Below are 18749 nucleotides of genomic sequence, written 5' to 3' on the forward strand. Positions count from 1 at the left end.
TCCACTTGGCAGACTGCCCTTTAGCAAGGAGCTAAATCTTCCCAAACAAGACTGCATTTGTACTACACATCTCCCAGGCTGGGCTGCATAACTGTGAATGCGAAGCAAAAATCAATAGAGTTTAAATAGAAAGCCAACTGCTCCCTCCTCTAAAAGATTGAAATGAAAATTGGAAACGGTACACGGCTCGTGCTCTCTGCAGACCTCTGGGGACTTTAAAAGTTTCAGCTTGCTGCTACTTGTGCTTGTGCGTAGTAAAAGTTTTCTCCAACGTGATAAACATTCACAAGAGGAAGGCAGAAAAAAATTGCCAGCACGATCCCCACTTACTGTCAGAGTTGGCATAGCAACAAAATCATCCCTTTAGCTGGATGCATCCAGCGTGCAAGTTACACAGTTAAAGGATACTGCTGTGACATTGTAAATATGCACAGAATTATATAATCTAATTTACATTCCTGTTACAGTTGGCTACATTCATTTAAGGAGGCAGGATGAATAAGCAGAGGCAGAGAGTGGTGATCAGCCTGGTGGGTCACCTGCAGGAAGGCATAAGAGTCCTCTAATGTTATGTTGTTGGGGAAAGGAGCTAGTTAGAGACGCTGAAACTTTAATACATTCACCTTTTCCTGAGAGCTAAAATGACTAAGGATGTCCTGATTCATGAATTGATATTTACTGTGCTGACTGCCTTCAATCCATCGGCAGATAAGATTGAGATTTAAACGAACCAGTGACTGATTTTTATGTCTTTTGTCTCATCAGTTTTATTCTGGTTAAGTGATTATTTTCAGTCAGTCTGAGCTAGAGCTGGGCGATAGAACGATAACGATATGTATCGCGATATAACTTTTACTCGATAGAGAAATTAAGCTATCGCGATAGACCTCGCCGCTCTTGTCCTCTTAAAAAAAAAAAAAAAAAAAAAAAAAAGGTCAGCCAATCCAAATTAAGTAGCGCAGAGCCGAACCAATCACAGCCGCAGCGTCACGTCGCGTGACTTGTTACGTACAGCACAAGTGCCAAGCCGCACGTGTGTTTGTTTGGGAAGCAGCCAGCGGGTAATGGAGGAAATGAGTGCGCCGACTAGAAAAATCAACCGAGCGTGACCGAAGAGAAAACAGATGATGGTTCCAATGCCGGAGAGATTGTCGAACGGAAGAGCCATAGAAGCTCCGTAGTGTGAAGGTATTTCGGCTATTTCAAGTCTGACAAAAAACAGAGTAGCGTGCACTGTAAATTGTGCCGAAAACAAGTCTGGAAATACAATAAACTGGTGCATGCGTCACACTGTGCGCCACGTTATTGTTTCGGTGAAATGAATTTCTACAATACTGTTACTGTTAATTCTACTCTCTGCAGTGTTTAAATGCTTACATATACACACAGTTACTGTCCCTCCACACATACGACTCGGTTCTGCTTCTATGCCCCAGCTTTGTTTACTTTTTCCCACCGAGGCTTCTAGACTTCTGATTGGCCAACATTTCTGCACGGTTAGGAATCTAGCGCCACCTGCTGCTTTGGCATGTTCATAGCAGCGTTTTCCTTCATTTCTGCCTTTATGTGTGGACGGGATTATTTTTTAAAACGAAAACGGAAAATCTCTGTTTTCAAAAATACCCGTGTACGTGTGGACGTAGCCTCAGTCTCTAACTGGAAGCGCTAATTCGTCATTCGGCTTTTGTCAGACTAAAGTAACTGTTAAAACTGTTTGAAAAGCTAAGCTATACAACAAGGAGAGATTGAGAATTTCCTTTTAGTTCTCAGTTTATTTGATATTGACAAAAGTTAGTCAGTTTTGTCTGTTCTTCTGTAAAACAAACTAAGATTTATTTTTAGAATTAATATTTTGTTTCTAAGTGGAATTGACAATTTAGTCTGTTTCGTTTGTTCTATTTTGAAACTTAAACGCTTTAGCGGCTGCCTTTTGTGTAGTTTGCAATATTTGCCTTTATTTATCTGAAAAAGTCTCATGTTCCTTAAGTACATCTACCCTGTTGAACTTATTATGGGAAATAAATATTTAAATAAGAACAAGCTGCTGATTATTTCACATTTTACTTGTGAGCAACGGCACATTTAAATCTTACAAATTCTTACAAGTTATTTGGCTTATATCGTGATAGATATCGTTATCGCCTGAAATGAAAAAAACATATCGTGATATGAAAAAATCTCATATCGCCCAGCTCTAGTCTGAGCACAAAAAGGACCTTTCACCTGCTGTTTTAACACTTGCCTGTGCCTGTTGAGCTTAGTCCATGAAGTAGAATTACTACAGCAGATCTGAAGCCCTCTAACTGCTGTGTGGAGAGAATTCCTTTAGGATTCAGGATTCCTTTCCCACTCCTGCACATTGTCCTTTTCCTCTTCCCAGCTCTCGTGTAGGTGCTTTCCTCTCATGCCACGCTGATGTCTTATAGTCAGCTCCTTCTAATTACAGCTGCTGTAGTAGAAATAGGAAAAACTATAACAATAGAAGCCTTTTAATGGCTATATCTGGTTTTGACAGCAACCGCAGGCTAACGTGGGCTATATTCTCCTGTGGTTGAACGTGTCCTTGACATTTTCAACCCAAATTAGGTTCCCCTCATGTCTTAAGCTCATGTCCACTTGGCGTAGGAGGACTGGTCTGTCTCTGACCTATCCTTGGACAGCAGTCTTTAAAGGAAAAAAAATAAATAAAAAGAGAGAAAAAATTAAAAGGAGATGTAGAATTCTGCACAACCCTCCAGTAGCTCTCTTTGCGGCTGCCTCTGTTCTCTATTCGGCCAATGAATCCCACCAACGTGCTTCCTCGTCCCCCACCACTCACGTCCTCTCCTCAGAAGAAACCCGAGCTGCGAGGTGTCTCTTTACATTTTTTTTTTTCAGCCCGACTCAGTACAGACGAGCCACAACAAGAGCACGGGTTCCCCAAAACTTCTGTTGTCCACATGTTCGACTCAGACCAGCTCACATAGTGACGTCCATGACTGCCGGTTTCTGCTGTTGGTTCCTAATAGGGAGAGGAAACCTGATTAAGTGAGTGACAGTTTTATGTGTGAGTATTGTGTGGGAGTGCATAGTTGCTAGCCCATGAGCATTGAGTGTTAAAGTTAGCCTCTGCTGTCAAGGGCTGTTGCCGATACCAGCCGGCCTAGCCTGTCATGTGTGTGTGAGACAGACGGAAAGGTAGACTTAAAATGGAATGGGAATGGTAACAGAAGATGAGTGTTTTTGCTGGCTGAAAGGAGAATGGAAAGTTCGCTGGTGGAAGGAGGACATTTTATCCTGAAAGTGAAAACATTCTTCTACAGGTTGTGGAATGTTTGAGTTTGTAGCATAGCAGGTGTTAGCTGTGCTGCTGCACTTCCATCTGCATTATTGTTAAGCTTAGGTCAGTGCACATGTATAATATTTACAGATGTGGATTGTTCAATAACATTTTTAGTGGCTAAATAAGAGTTTAGTTTGTAAAGTGTTGAACTAGCAGAACACTTCAGATATCAACATACTGTATAACTGAATAGTGTTGCATTTTAAGGCCATGTTATCCAACACTGGTCTAATAAACGTGGGTAGCACATCAAGTATGATACATGTAGACTATACCATGATAAGTCTACCTGCTGGATCATTGCCAGGGGCACAGCTGGTAGTCCTCTATTACATGCTATACTCCCCTTGGCTCGGCTATAACAGCTGGAGGATATAAAGAAGTGATCCCCTGGCACATCTTAGTTGAAGTCTGAAACACTTTTGTCTTTATCACCTCTATCTCTTCTGTTTCTTTCATTCTTTCTTTTTTGGCTAGCGATATAACCCTGATTCTTTCACATTGGTCATCCTAAAATCGGATGGCATCAAAACTTAATGTACTTGTGGTAGTTTTGTGTATAACTCCAGCAAACTTAATAAACCAATTACTTGACTTTCTTGATCCTGTAACTGTCAAAAAAGGCACTAATCATTGTTTTGATGTTGTGTTGAGGTTTCTCTTGTTACTTGGTAGTAGAAATGGTACTACACACATGTAGTATTAACATTTCATAACCTGCCTTTTGAACTTGGCCTATCAAAAAGTGCTGATGGAATTCCTGACGTGGCTGTTGTGTTTTTGGAAAACACTGCAGCAGCGGGTAGCGAGAGAGCTTAAGGTGAGGGATGGGTACCTCCTGTCTTGTGCTGTGTTGGTGTTAACAGCTGTTGGAATTCCCGCTATGTGAGATCTACAAGCATCCTGGCCCTCTAACCTAGACTCGTGAAGAGCGTCTTTGTCTGAACCATCCCAGGTGATCGTCCCTGCTGCTGCTGCTGCTTCTGCTGCTGCCTCAGAGAGCAGATTTTAGTTTTCAGGCTTTGACTTGATGCTCTCAAAACAGAGTCTTACTCAAGGAAACTTTGATATGACACATCAGCTGTCAGCCGGTCCAAATAGTTGACCTTTCAGTTATGTGAAATACTGCTGCTACACTGAATACTGATGTCTTGAGATGGATTAATTGCCTTCTAAATGATAGATACATTTATTTTTTTGGATTATTTATTTAGGTAACACTTTCATTTTATATTAATGAATTGACCATGGCTTGATGCTTGATGCTAACTGCATTGAACAGCCCATAACCTACCTACCACTTTAGGTACTATTCATTCAGAGGTAGTTTAAAACATTGTTATGCATATTTAGCTGCTATTTCAAAATGAAATTCATTATCCACAAGCATTATTAGCAGGGATGAGCAGGGATAGAAACCTTTATGCACACTGTGATAGCTATATGTCATGTATACAAGTTGAACTCTGCAGGGTCTGCAAACCTAACCTCAGAGGGGTAGGCTGCACTGCTGTTCCATTTATCCTTTTCTTATATCTGTTGTAGAAGTTGCATTTGTTTTACAATGAAATATATTTCAGGCATTTTGTACCTGTGACACAGTGCTATCAGAGTGATTGAGTGAAAGTGACTAGGGCCTCCATGGCCCTGCCATCTGTTGTGTTGTTGGCTGCAGCAGTTGGGAGCAAAGTTTACCCAGGACAAGTGCATGTGTTAATGATTGACAGTGTCCTGGCGCCTTGCAGGAACTCTTATATGAGACCTGAGAACACAGAGATAGGGGCACAGGGAGTTTGTATCTGGGTCATGAATATATATTTATGTTCAGGTTTTTCCATTACACCAGTCCTACCCTGCTACCTGTACTGTATGTACAACTTTATTTCGGGAAGATATGTAAATCCAAATCATGTAAATCCTTTGCAAACAAGGAAACATCAGAATGTATTAGATCACATAATGTCTGATTGTAGTTCTGTTTTTGGTTTTGTTTTGTTGAAAAGAAATGATTTTGATCATTTGATTGGTGATCTCAACATCATTGCCCCCACCTTTCATTCATGCATGCTGTATTCTGGCATTGGACCATAAGAGAGCAATCTTTGCTGCTGAGCTCAGTGAGCTGTTAGAAATGCCCTCTGTAAGTAGAAGATTAAGAATAACTAGTAAAGGTGACCCAGCTAATATGAACAAAGCTGTATGAACTATTTGCACGCTCTAGATTGTGGGTAAAAAGGGGAATAAGCTAAAGTCAGCAAGCCCTCCAGAAATACTCTATAGGAGAAAATTGGACTGCCCTTTGGTATGAATATCACAATCAACTCATTTAAATTTAGACTACTATTCTCACCTACTGAGTATGATTATGCAATGGTCACTGAGTGGTTATATCCCTTTATTCTGATGCAATGTACATTTATTTTGTTGATTAGAAAAATCCCATACATCTGCAGATTGTTTTGAGTCCTACTTTCCACGTTGCTTGTTTAGATTGTTTGTACGCACATTCTGCCAGTCATCGTCTGAAATACAAACCCTACACTCATTCTTCCATTTAGATTTCAATTTATTAGTTCATTTTCCCCCATTCATAATGTTAGTAAGAAGTTTGTTCCTGCTCATTATTGGTTTTACTGTTTAATAAGGATGGGAATTGATAAGAATTTCGCAATTCCAGTTCCATTATTGATATCACTTATCGATTCCATTCATTTTTGATTTCCTTATTGATTGTCATTGTGCATGCTGAAGGTATTTCCCCTCTTGGTTGTGATCATTACTGGGGTCATTACTCAAAAAAGTAATTATTACACAGAACACATTTCTTAAAAGTAATGCAGTACGATACTTAATTACACCCAGGTTAAAGACTTTGTTATACTACTGTTTGTTACGTTACTTTCATGTTACTTGGTAAAATGATCTGAAACACACATTACCATAATTGCTATTTAACATTATAAACCTGCAGGCTACAGCCCCACACACCAACACAAATTCCTATCCTAATGAGGACACAAATATGATCTTTCTTTTAGTGTTTATGAACACAAAGCAAAGATGAAAACCAACACAAAGAGACTTCAAAATGATCGTCCCCGTGATTCTACTGCAGACACATGAACAGGTAGAAATAGAGGCTGCAGCCTGATTAGTCAACAGTTTGTTACCTGTTGAAGTTAGCAGCAGCTCACTTTATCACAGTGCTGGGCTGGGGTCAGCATTAACTCAGCTTTAACATCCTTCTGCCTTCTTGGCTAGCTTAGCCTTAGCATGCTGTCTGTGCACGTGCTTGTAAAAAGCTGAAGTTGTGTTAACAGTACGATGCATCTTTGTTCTGGAGCAGGCTTTATTTTACCATAAAGCTCCCACCCTTTTATGCAATAAAAATAAAAGTAATGTCCATATCCACTGTTTTCCTCCACTGACACACAAACTGAAATCATCTGATTGCAGCGAGAGTGCACGAACCGATAAGCGGGATTGATATACAGGCAGACTAACGATTCCAAGGAATTGGTCTACTGAGAACCAGTTCTCTACAAGAACAAGTCTTTGATTCCCATCCTTACTATTAAAGTACGTTGTATTTCTAAAGTACCTGAGCCGTAACTTTATATGAATTTCCTGGAAGAAGTGCAGTTCTCCATCTGACAAAACTGAACGCTAGGAATTGATACCAATCTAATTTCAATATTTAAACCTTCCATCAGTTCTCACTGTGACCATTCTGTGACCTTTGGTTTTAGCTCCCAGTGTGCTGTCTATATAGAGTTTTCTTTCCCATTAATGGCATGTGTAGTTGTGAAATTCATGTGCTTTATAGCTTCAGTAAGTTCTAAATCTTCTCAGCAGAAACATGAGTTTGGGAATGGTAACCTTTGTTGTGGTTACAAACAACAAAAAGATAAACAAATCTTCTGTTCAAGGTCTCTGACCATTGTTCCTTTTAGCTTCGCATCATCCCTTATTAACTGTGCTAGGGGTTCAGTGTACAAAGCAAATGGAGTAGGGCTAAGTGGGCATCCGTGCTGGCAACCCCTCTCTGGGTTTCTATTCTGATTGAGGTGCCTGCTAATTTTAATTCTGGTATTTGGCAAGTTTTACAAAGTTTTGATGCATTTAATAAACTAAATGGGGCCTGGATGCTATCCCAGCTGTCTCAGGGAGAGAGGCCTTTTGCCATCTTTACTAATTACTGTAATATTTTCCTAATTCACATGATCAATTATCCAAGGTCTTCCTGTACCTAAATTGGTCTCTATATATTTAAATTTTTTTGTGTGTGGTATAATTGAAATGATCGCCTCCCTCCATGTCTTTGGTGCCTCATCTTCCTTCAGAATGTGATAAGAAGTACTGGAATTATCTGATCCTTAAACCACATGTACCATTTGACAGGAAGCTGTCCGTATAGTGAAATGTCAGGGAGGTATGTCCAAAAAGAAAAGGAGACTGCCCATTTGCCATTCTATACAGGTGAAACTAAGGAACATTTCAGTTCTGCATTGAAAGTGTAATTGCTTTAAGCAGCAGCACTTTGAACCATTTCAGCCTTTGTTTGATTTGGTTGCCATGGTTACAGTGGCCCTTTAACTTGAGTTGCGTTCATTTCAGCCCAGCATCGTGATCATCTGTTAGTTGGTGGTGAATCAGCTTCCTGTTGAGGTTGGGATTGACAGCTGATGTTGCTGGGTCACGTCTATCCTGGTTTGAAGACCAAAACCGAACAGATGTTATGACAGTGAGCATTTATCATCTCATCTCACTTTAATCCTTTATGTAATGTTTAACCTCTTTGGCTCATGGGCCCTGTATTGACAGCAGTGAATGCTGGGAAAGGGGAGACTGAAAACACACAGTTCCTTTTTGAATTTAAACAGTTGTATAAATATTTTGTTTGCTGAAGTTTGAAGCCAGATTTGACATTGCCTTGGGGTAACTGGCACTACTATTAGTGGGTAGCAGTCAGGTGGTAAGGTTAGAATTTGGTATAAACAACATGAAAGCGTGGATCCATCCATCCCAGCGCAGACTGCTGGTGGTGTTGTAATGGTGTGGGTGGATTTTTTCTTGGCACAGTTTGAGCTTCTTAGTACCGTTTGAGCATCATTTAGACACAGCCTATCTGAGTATTGTTGCTGACCATGTCCATCCATTTATGACTACAGTGCCCTCATCCCCTAGAACTGTAGAAAACTGCGTCATGGATTTGTAGCTGACAAATTTGCAGCATCTTCATGATGCTATCAAGTCAGCATGGCTCAGCATGAATCATCAAAGCTACTTTAGCAGAGTGCAAGAGTAAAATTATAGATCTGAAAATGAACATAAAAGGTCCCCTTAAACTAGCAGTTTCTTCTATTTTTGTTTGCAAAGAGAGTATTTTGCAAAACAATACAGGCTTGACAATGTTAAAAGCTTAGTATTTGAGCACTTTATCCACTTAGTTGCCCTCTTTTTGGAGATGACAAAGTGAAAATTGTCATTTTTTTGTAGAGCTGCTGATGAGGCATAGTTAATCCCTGTTTTCTCCTCTCTCACTGGCTATTTGTTCTCAATTGCTAAAAGGGGATGGGGCTGAAAAATTATGGAGAGAAATTTGCCTGAAAACGGTTGCAAATGTGAACGATATGATTCCCAAGCTCAAACTACGACTTACAGCTCTGTGCAATGATTTGTGTGTAACTTTTGTGGAGTCACACGTGGTCAGATTGCTTTGTATTTGTGTGTGGATTGAAGCATGCACGTGTGACTCCTCCAAAGTTACACACAGACCATTGTACACAGTTGTAAATCTTAGCTAATGCTTGTGAATCCCATTGCACACACTTGCAACCCTTTTGAGGCGAATCTCTCTCCATAAAGAATCAACACCTTTTTATCAGCGTAAATAACATTAATTGAAAGCCACAATCAGAAGCAAGAAGTGCAAAGGCCACACCCAAAGCATCCCTCCATCAGAGGGTATGTCTGCCTTTACTCCTTATCTGCAGTCCTGACTGTTTATACCTTTATGACTGTTGTTTGCGTTGGCAGAAGACAAAGTGTGTGTGTACATAGAGCGCTCTCTCTCTTTCACAGGACTAATTCTGCAAATTAACCTTCGTACTATGCCCATGTGCTGCAGCCGCTTGTGCTTGCTCTCACTCTTACTCTCTCTCTCTCCTGCTGTAACTCAAGCCTGTTCACCCGGTCACACACATTGACTGCTTTTAGAGATGAGGGACTTTCCCATTTACACTGTGTGTGTCTGTGTGTGTGTACTCTTCTTAAAGAGTGTGCCGCCTGGTCACCTGATACTTTTCTATGATTCCCCTCCTAGATTTGTACTTCCACTAAAGTCTCTCCTGTACTGCACGGACGATAGTATAATCTAAAAGATGGTGAAGGATAGTATTGAGACACTTAGCATTTCAATAGTCTCCTCAAATTTTATTGGCGCGCAATTAATTTTAGCACAATTTAATTGTGCTAAAATCGATATTACATTTTCATTCATATCAGAGTGAGGGGGTGAGATAATTTTCCCCACACATTTTTATTGTGTTTTTGTTTGTATTTATTTTTATTCTTGTTCCAAAGGATTTCTTCACCAAAGGCTTTGATTCAGTCTTGTTCTTTGTTTCCAAACCTGCCGCTGTCTTAAAGCCTTAGTTTTCTGTGTATATTTATCCCAGTAGCCGTGCCCCACTTTGTATTTATACCCCGTCAACATGCGGAGTTCACCCGCAGGCCACACGGAAACAGTTGACTGCTTCAGCTCAACTTCACTTGTTCCAAGGACAGACGTCATCACTCACATGATTAGCTGTGGGCACAAACATTATATTTTCCCTTGTTAGTCTTAATATCTCGGTTCGTTCATGTTATTAATGAGGAAATGACTGTTTGCTTTTGAAATCACCTTTGCTAAATGCTAAAATTCCCCTGTTTCATTCACCCACCACCCTAAATTTAATGATGAGATGCTGTTGTAATGTGAAAGGCATGCCATGCTTTGGTAGATGGAGAAAAAAAACCAAACACTTTTTGTGCCCTGCTTGCTTCCACTGCAGAGTCACTATTTTTGCCAACTCATTAGAGCATGCGTTTCAGAATTTCTGCTAAATGGCTGAATGATAAGCTTACTAAACAACAGATTTTACAAGCTTTTTTTTTAAATAGACAATTACAAATGTAAGCTGCTGGATTCTGACCCTTCATTCAATAGGTTCATGCTGTTATGTAATTAGCCTGACTTATAGGATTTCCTGCAGCGAGACATCCAACTGCTCTCTCGTGCTGTGAGTTAAGTTTTTTTCCACCATTAATTAAGCAGCACCGACTTCTCTCTTCCTCTGCCAGGGAGCCCAGATGAGAGTCTCTTCCAAAGCTGAGAAACGGAACAGAACTAAGAGGGCAGGGAGGAGGAGGAGAAAATCAGGGTGAGGCTGAAGCCAGAGTGGTGCATCAGTGTTTCCGCAGGCCAGAGCCGCGCTCATAAAGTATCTCAGAATAGTTTCGTTGATATGAGAGCAGTTTGCTTTGCAAGAAGTTGTGAAGCTTTTCTAGTTCTGTGACCTAGTGTCTACCATCATGCTTGATGGTCTTTCAAGGACACAGAGTTAAAGTCTGTGAGGTTTCTAAAGAAATTGCTCTTTGAGTCAGAAAGATTCATTTGGACAATTGAATATGACAGTGTTACTCCAGACTGATACCCCTGAAACATTGGATTATGAAGTTCACATCTGTATTGTGGAGTGTTCAAAACCTCTGTCTAATATTCTTATTGTGGCTGAAGGTCTGTTTGTCTAATGATGTCTGCGTGAAGTTGTGAGTCAAATGGGAACAGAAAGGAGTGCAGCAAATATGTTCACCCTGCTATAAATCTTACAGTTTATTTAACTAATAAACACCTCTCAGGCTACTTAAGTAATCTAGAAGCTGACAACACAAATGACTTCAGGTGCAGTGCTTGTTTTTGCCTTTGCTGATAATCTGAGAGAGTTTATTATTTTGTCATTTAGACTGAGGCTGAATAATGAAGTGATAATGAAGTTGGTTAGAAGCTTTGGCAGCACTTAGTATGAGGATTTTTCACTCAGATGGAATAAATGGTTGAATTAGAGAAATAAAATCTTAGCATATCAATCTCTATTGATTTATGTTTGTCAGGATTTCATTATGGACGATTACTTCTTTTTAGATGGTGTAACAGGGACGGTCATGTAATGTTGTATTTAACATTGTATTGCATGCATCTAATAGATCACGTTCTTCGTCTGTGTTAGACTTGCAGAGAAGCTGTGAGTGTTTGTGCATTAGGGTTTCCTTCTTCTTCTTCTTTTTTCCTGGTCCCTGTATGCTGGTCAGTGTACTTCCCACCTACAAAGCTTGAAATAAGTTTAGCTAATCCATGGGCACCAACTGTTTTGACTTATATTTGATAGCCAGTATTAATTTCTAAAAGTGCCCCCAAAGTTTTCTCGATTTGCAAGTCTTAACCACAAATGTAAACCAAGCTGTTCTTGACCTAAGCATCATAAAGGTATTGAAGCTACCAGACATAGCAAGTCTAGATATATAAGAAAAAACAGAATACATGCAGGCGTATTCCTTCCAACTATTTTCTTTTGCAGCCTACGTTTTACTAGCCTCTGCTGCAGTCATATTGTCATTCCGATCCTACAAATCATGGCTTGCTGTTGCTCAAAGAGACTGACAGTGTGGATCAGCAACCGCTAAACGCTCATGAGTTTCATCGATTGTCCAGAGTGGCTGGCGGATTAAAGAAAAAACAGAGCACATTTGTACCAGCTAAATGGATTTGGGGATAAAGAGGCATGGTAGAAGTAAAAAGCCCTTTGTGATATGGGTAGTTGTATATATGAAACTATATACACTCTGAAATGAGATCAACTTCATCAGTTATGCTTACAGTTGCAAACATTGGTAGTAGGGTTATGCAGCCCATGAAGGTGAGTGGGTTTGGCTGTTTGAATGGGGCTATTGTGGTTAATCATACAATTAGATTGTGTGTGGGCAAGTAATTGTTTTTCTATCCTTTCGTCCTTTTGCTTTGCGGCTTTGCGTTAAAATCACTTTCCGCCCTCTGCATCGACACAGAGATGTGATTTTAAAGAGACAGGTTAACTTGGAAGGGTCTTACTGAAGCTGGTATATGTTTGAATGTTTAACTAGATAATGTGTGGTGTTATCCTTCATGATGATTTTGATCATTTTTAATAGGAAGCATTAGCTACAACGTGGCAGTCTGCAGTGGAGTGTAACCTTTTAATGGCTATGAATGGACCCTCTCCTGCATTTGTCCCACTACTCTGCTCTCAGAATGACATTATTTTACAATATTCTGAATGCATTTTTATTCCCATATTCAAATTAACACCGTAATGTTTTACAGGAAAAAAAAAAGCAGACAGTAGCTGAGAAATAAATAATTTGATTATTACTGAAAGGAAATTACAAGAGAAAATTTTGAGGGATGGATATGTTTCTTTTTAATGAGGCCAGGAAGCCAAAAGTCCCCCAGTTTCAGTTGTTAAATATGAACATTTAAATTTTTTTCTATTTTACTAAGCTGAATATTTTTGGCCTTTTGACAGTGCAGGGAATTTGAATATGCCACCTTATGCACTGCCGACTCGCACAGGACTTTTTAAAAGCCTTTTCTGGCATTTTGAAGACCCAGTGACTACAATGGATAATGACAATATTTGTTAGCTGCTGCTGTGGTTAAATTACAGATAATAGGCTGTGAGGAGGCAGACAGGAGAGGGGAGCATGGCATGAAAAATGTGGAACCATAAACATCATAGTTATTTTGCATTCAGGGAGCTCCACATTGTACAGTTATTTAATTTGATCATCAGTGCTAAACATAAACTCTGATTTTGGACTGTTAGTTTGACCGAACAAGTATTTAGTAGACCTCACCTTCAACTCTTTGTGAAGATTTGAAGTTTTATCTTACTAGAAAATGCTGATGGAATACGGTTGGTTTGTTGCTGCTGCTTCTTCTTCTTCTTTTCTTTTTCCCCCTCCATCATTTAGGCTGTTTTTACAGAAGATTACTTGTTGATATCCACTCTGATGTACATACACACAGAGAATAACCTTCTCTGGGACCCCTTTCAGAGGTTTCATATACGGCTGCACCACAGGCTGCTCTTTGTGCTGATTTCTGGGCCTAACTGAGATTATATGTGTGCGCGCAATATCAGGGTGGTTTCTGGGTTATCCTAGGCCACACACACGCGCGCGCTTATTCTCTCACATACTTTTAAGTACAGTTGCACACATTTTTATGCACAGTGTGTCTCTAGCTCTCTCTGCTTCTCTCCCCTCATTCACCCTGGTAGTCTCTCAGCCAGCTCCAAGCCGTTTAGCTATGCCCCCTCGCTTTGTCTGTGTGGAGGGATTACTCTGTCCTTTGTGATTATCTGTCTATTAATAGCTTCCTTTAAGGCTGTTCACATGCTTCAACAGAAGCAGAGTTGCAGGATTCCGAGGCCCCGGGCTCTCCAACACAATCCGACCCCGAATTGTGAAGCGGGTAATTACAGTAATGATGTACAGCATACTGTACACTGCTGTACTGAGAGGAAGGACTCACACATACACACCAAAGAGTGCAGGAGTACACACAAAGCAAGCAAGAACATTTTTTTTTTGTTTTTGTTTTTTTGCTGCGATGTGCAACAAATTGGACTACATAATAATGTATATTGTTACAGCTTGCAGGCGCATACACAGCCAAACATAAAATACAGAGGCTAAGAAAGAGCTCTCTTCTGATGCCACTGGGGTGATGAACCTCAGATATACACCCATCACGTATAACATTATGAGCACTGACAGGCGAAGTGAATAACAATGGTTATCGCTTCATCATGGCACCTGTTAGTGGGTGGGATATATTACGGACCGAGTGAACATTCAGTCCTCAAAGTTGATGTGTTAGAAGCAGGAAAAATGGGTAAGTGTAAGGATTTGAGCGAATTTGACAAGGGCCTAATTACGATGGCTAAGCGACTCGGTCAGAGCATCTCCAAAATAGCAGCTCTTCTGGGGTGTTCCCGTTCTGCAGCGGTCAGTATCTGTCAAAAGTGGTCCAAGGAAGGTACAGTGGTGAACCAGCAACAGGGTCATGGGCAACCAAAGCTCATTGATGCATGTGGGGAGCCAAAAAGGTCTGATAGAAAGGCGTGAGAACACAAAGTGCATCACAGTGGTGTATGAGGCTGCATAGGTGCAGAGCAGTCAGGGTGCCCATGCAGATGCCTGTCCACCACCATAAAAGGTGATGGCAGCAGAAATTATAAAAAGCACTGATGGGCATGTGAGAACTGGCCTGGTCTGATGAATCAGAATTTCTTCTACAGCACATGGCTGGTCAGGTGACTATGTGTTGCTTACCTGGGGAACACTTGGAGTCAGGATGGATTATGGGAAGAAGGCAAGCCGGCAGAGGTGTTCTGCTGGGAAACCCTGGGTCCTACCTTACATGTGGATGTTACTTTGACACATACAACCTCCCTAAGTGTTGTTGCAGACCATGTACACCGTTTCATGGAAAACCTCTTTTAGCAGGATAATGCATTCTGCCACAAAGCACAAATGGTTCAGCAATGGATTGAGGAGCACAACAATTCTGAAGTGTTGACTTGGCCTCCAGGTTTCTCAGACGCTACCGTCTTACAGCACTGTTACTAACATCTGGCTAGATCGTGCTAGATATCAAGGTGCATCTTCAGAGGACAGCATATTTATTCTTGTATTGCACACTGCCCTCTGCACTCACTATACACTGTATAGCACTTTCTTGAACATTGTCCTCTGTATACAGCCTTGTCACCCATATGCATATTACACAACAATGTGACAGATGAAACCTTCTTGATAAAGATGCATGCACTTTTTTCCAGCCCACAGTTCATATTTCACGATGCATAGGCATGCACATGAAGGGTGTTTCACATGCAACACATGACGTGGAAGAAGAGGGACCACTTTGATGCCATATTACTCTCCTGTTTTGCAGTTATGTGTTCAAAGAGAAGACTACATACACACAGACATGACGTAGGACAATCTTTACCTGCCCTTTTTTCTTCTCATCTAAAGGAACAGGTTTAGATGTGGAGAGGAACATACAGGGATAGAACACGGAGGACACACCATTATTTTGGCCCAAAAAATCTTTCGTTCTTCACCTAGAGAGACCATAGGTCAGGAAAGTTGTTTACTGTGTTACTGTGTGTGCTGGTTTATTTGGGTTTGCCGTCTGCTACTGCTGAATCCAACACTGATGAGTGATAAGAGTGAGCAAATAAGGGTTGTGTTGCAGGCCATTAAGCTAAAGCAGTGAACAGAAATGGATGCTGAAACACCACAAAACCAGGTCATCCCTGGGGTCAGCAACGCAATAAAGTAGTGCAAATGAATCTTCTAGTTGTCTTAATTTCTGATGTTCTTTATCAAGCAGATTGTTTAATTTGAGCAGAAAAGAGTGAATCCCTCTTATGTGTACAATAAGACTGCAGCACAATTTGTGGGCTATTTGGAGCGCTGAGTAAACTTGGCAGGATAAGAATATTTTTGCGTGTGTTGTAACGCCTCAACCAAACGTGAAAAATTCAGCTAAAATCAGCTTGCTGTGCATTCTCTCTGATAAATGAACGTTTATTGTGGAAGTTAGTGGAGCAGGGATTAGGACTGCTGCCAGTCAGCCAGGGTTTGGGTTTGATTGTGACTGGCCCGGTTGGATGCATCCTCAATGAGCTGAGCTAAAGCAGGAGGCCAGCAGGTCGTGAGTAACTAGTGGCATTTGGATCAAAACACATTCAGCATAATCACTTTAAATGCGCTCAAGGAGATCTGCAGAGGACTTTTTTTCCCCAGGACAGGAAACTGCACTTTCTCTTTAAACGGTCAGAGCTTCAGGAAGAGGATTTTAGCCATTCATTGTAATGAGCTGACAAAAAAGGAAGAATGAACCAAATCATCCATTTATACAGAAGTTTAATTATGTTTCTTCAGCCGCAGATCATTTTCTAATTTCCCAAGTTAATATTATTTAAAGGAAGTAAAGTAGAAGACATTTTAAACCCTTTTTATTTCTAACAGGATGCTGAGGTTTGCTACACAGGATGCTTACAGCACAGTTGAAGTATTCTGGTCATACGTTAATATGATTCTGCTTCTCTGCCATACAAACAGTTTATGCACTATTCAGCCTCACAGTGATTGCTTCTTCATAACAGCAACACCGATGTATAGACGCTTCACACATCATGTGTCCTTGAACTTTTATTAGTTCCCCTCTTGTCAGAGTTTTTACAAAGCTGAATTGGATTTGGATTTTGTTGACTAAAGTCATCTTAGTTTAGGCTAAACTGGAGCTGCCACAGACTGACAGGAAGCACGTTAAAGGAAGGCATCGCATTGAATTTCTCTTTGTTTTCATAATGATTTGTAGTTAAAACTAGACTTGATGTAACAGTTTGTGTATCTGTATGTCGCTTATCAGTGCTTTTCACTATTTCTACTACTGGAAAGAGCCTGCTCAAGTGAGAGAGCTCAGTAAAATCAACAAATATGCAAAAAAACTTTTGCATTTCTTTCTATAAAATAGGCATATTTCCTTCTTTCAGTCTATTATTTGGTTTGTAAAATTGAAAATGGTGAAAAATGAAGTATTTCAGAGGTAAAATAAGGAATCACCTACTCATTATCACAAAACCTGCATGTTATGGTGAGGTGAAAAAGTCATTTCACCGGTACTCCCTAACTTTCTCGCTCATTTACATGTATATTGTGACTCATCGTCAGTAGCAATAGAATTCAAAATGCAGCCAAGCGCTTTGAAGTGTAATTGTGGAGCGCACACATGCACAGTAGTAGCAGTGTGCTGTCTTCAGAGCAGCAGCTTATCTCTTACATAATAATGGCCCAGTCCTGCCGGGATGAGAGCACCGGGTCTTGAGTTGTGGCGATCTGGGAAGATTGTTGCTCATCTCCCCCACAGGTCTGAACTCTGTGCGACCTTCTTGTCGTGTCTGTCACAGTGGGATCAGAATAAAGACACCTGCCGCCTTCTTCTGCCTGCACATCCACACAATTCGTGACAGCGTTGCCTCTCCCATCAGAAACACTCGCTGCTGGATAATGAGGCTGTCACACTCATCCTGCCTGTGCAGACAGTGGTCTGCAGGGAAGATGAATAAGTTAAAAGCTGTTGCAGAGCAAGAAGCACACTTTTACAACTGAGGCATGCACTGGTAGCATCCTTCGTTTCTTTTGAACAGTCCTCCGTGAACATCTATTGGAGAGCTCGGAAACTTCGATTTCTTCTTCTAGGCAAAGTCACACATTTTCTTCTTTGTGGCTGTAACTACCCACCTACTTCATCTTGTGTTTACACCAAACAGAGATGCTCTGCTTTCGCTCCAAATATCAAAACAGGTGATTCAGGAAGCGACAAAATCAGCACGAGATGAGGGCAGATCAGTAACAGTTTAACTACTACATGGTATTGGATGTGTCTTTAACCCAATCTGCCTGTAGACAATTGACTAAGAAGTAAAAAAAGTATAACTTGATCTCAATGTGGCTAAAAATGGTTTTCATTACCAACAACTTGCTGTGCTAATTGTTTAGTTTGTAAATTCATGGAGAAAGCAGGTTTTTAGCTTCAAAGGGTAGAATCCAGACCATGACCATTAATTGCTTTTCTCATAAAATGGTAATGAAAAAAGAAATCAATAAATATTAATGTGGTTATTTGTGTGTCAGGCCTCTGTCCCACCAGGTCTGCTCAAATCCCTGTTTTTACTCTGCCCGTCTTTGACCATGTGGTGTTTGCTATTACAGCTTTCTGGTAGCTGCGGGAGTCAGAAGCATCTGCTCGCTCCAGATATGTGTCTTTACCAATTTATCTAACCTTTGTCATCATCTTTCTCTTTCCCCTGTGTTTGCTTTTGCCTGTCTAGACGTGCCGGCGGCGGAGCAGCCGGAGCTGTTCCTGAAGAAGCTGCAGCAGTGCTGTACTGTCTTTGACTTCATGGACACGCTGTCAGACCTCAAGATGAAGGAGTACAAGCGCTCCACGCTCAACGAGCTGGTGGACTACGTGACCGTAAGCCGGGGCTACCTGACAGAACAGGCCTACCCCGAGGTTGTGAAAATGGTAAGAAAGAATGAATCTGCCCATTCTGCGTAAACAGTAGATTTGCACTCTGTCTGTACAGAACACTGAAGTTCAGTTTTTTTGTTTTCGCCATGTCCACTCACAACTTTACACCATCTTCATCTCAAAGATGGAGGAAAGTTTGCAGTGATGGGTGTTGGTTTGTCTGCACAAAGCCCTTTTGTCAATTTTTGACCAATAAATCATTAAGCTGACCTTGAGCACCTTGTGGATGGA

At 40.8% G+C, this 18749-nt stretch overlaps 1 protein-coding gene across 2 annotated transcripts in view; it reads left to right on the top strand.

The window, feature by feature from the left end:
• ppp2r5eb (protein phosphatase 2, regulatory subunit B', epsilon isoform b) overlaps positions 1-18749 on the top strand; it is a 51099-nt gene that overhangs the window by 21087 nt on the left and 11263 nt on the right. For both annotated transcript variants that reach the window (XM_085392020.1, XM_085392021.1), the window contains exon 3: positions 18316-18512. In XM_085392020.1, coding sequence (XP_085248146.1) covers positions 18316-18512 — 197 coding nt within the window. The remainder of the gene's footprint in view (positions 1-18315; positions 18513-18749) is intronic.

Source organism: Rhamphochromis longiceps, linkage group LG19 (assembly GCF_057381845.1).
Source record: "Rhamphochromis longiceps isolate RC_006_pf linkage group LG19, R_longiceps_female_GT1.1, whole genome shotgun sequence".
NCBI classification, from domain to species: domain Eukaryota; kingdom Metazoa; phylum Chordata; class Actinopteri; order Cichliformes; family Cichlidae; genus Rhamphochromis; species Rhamphochromis longiceps.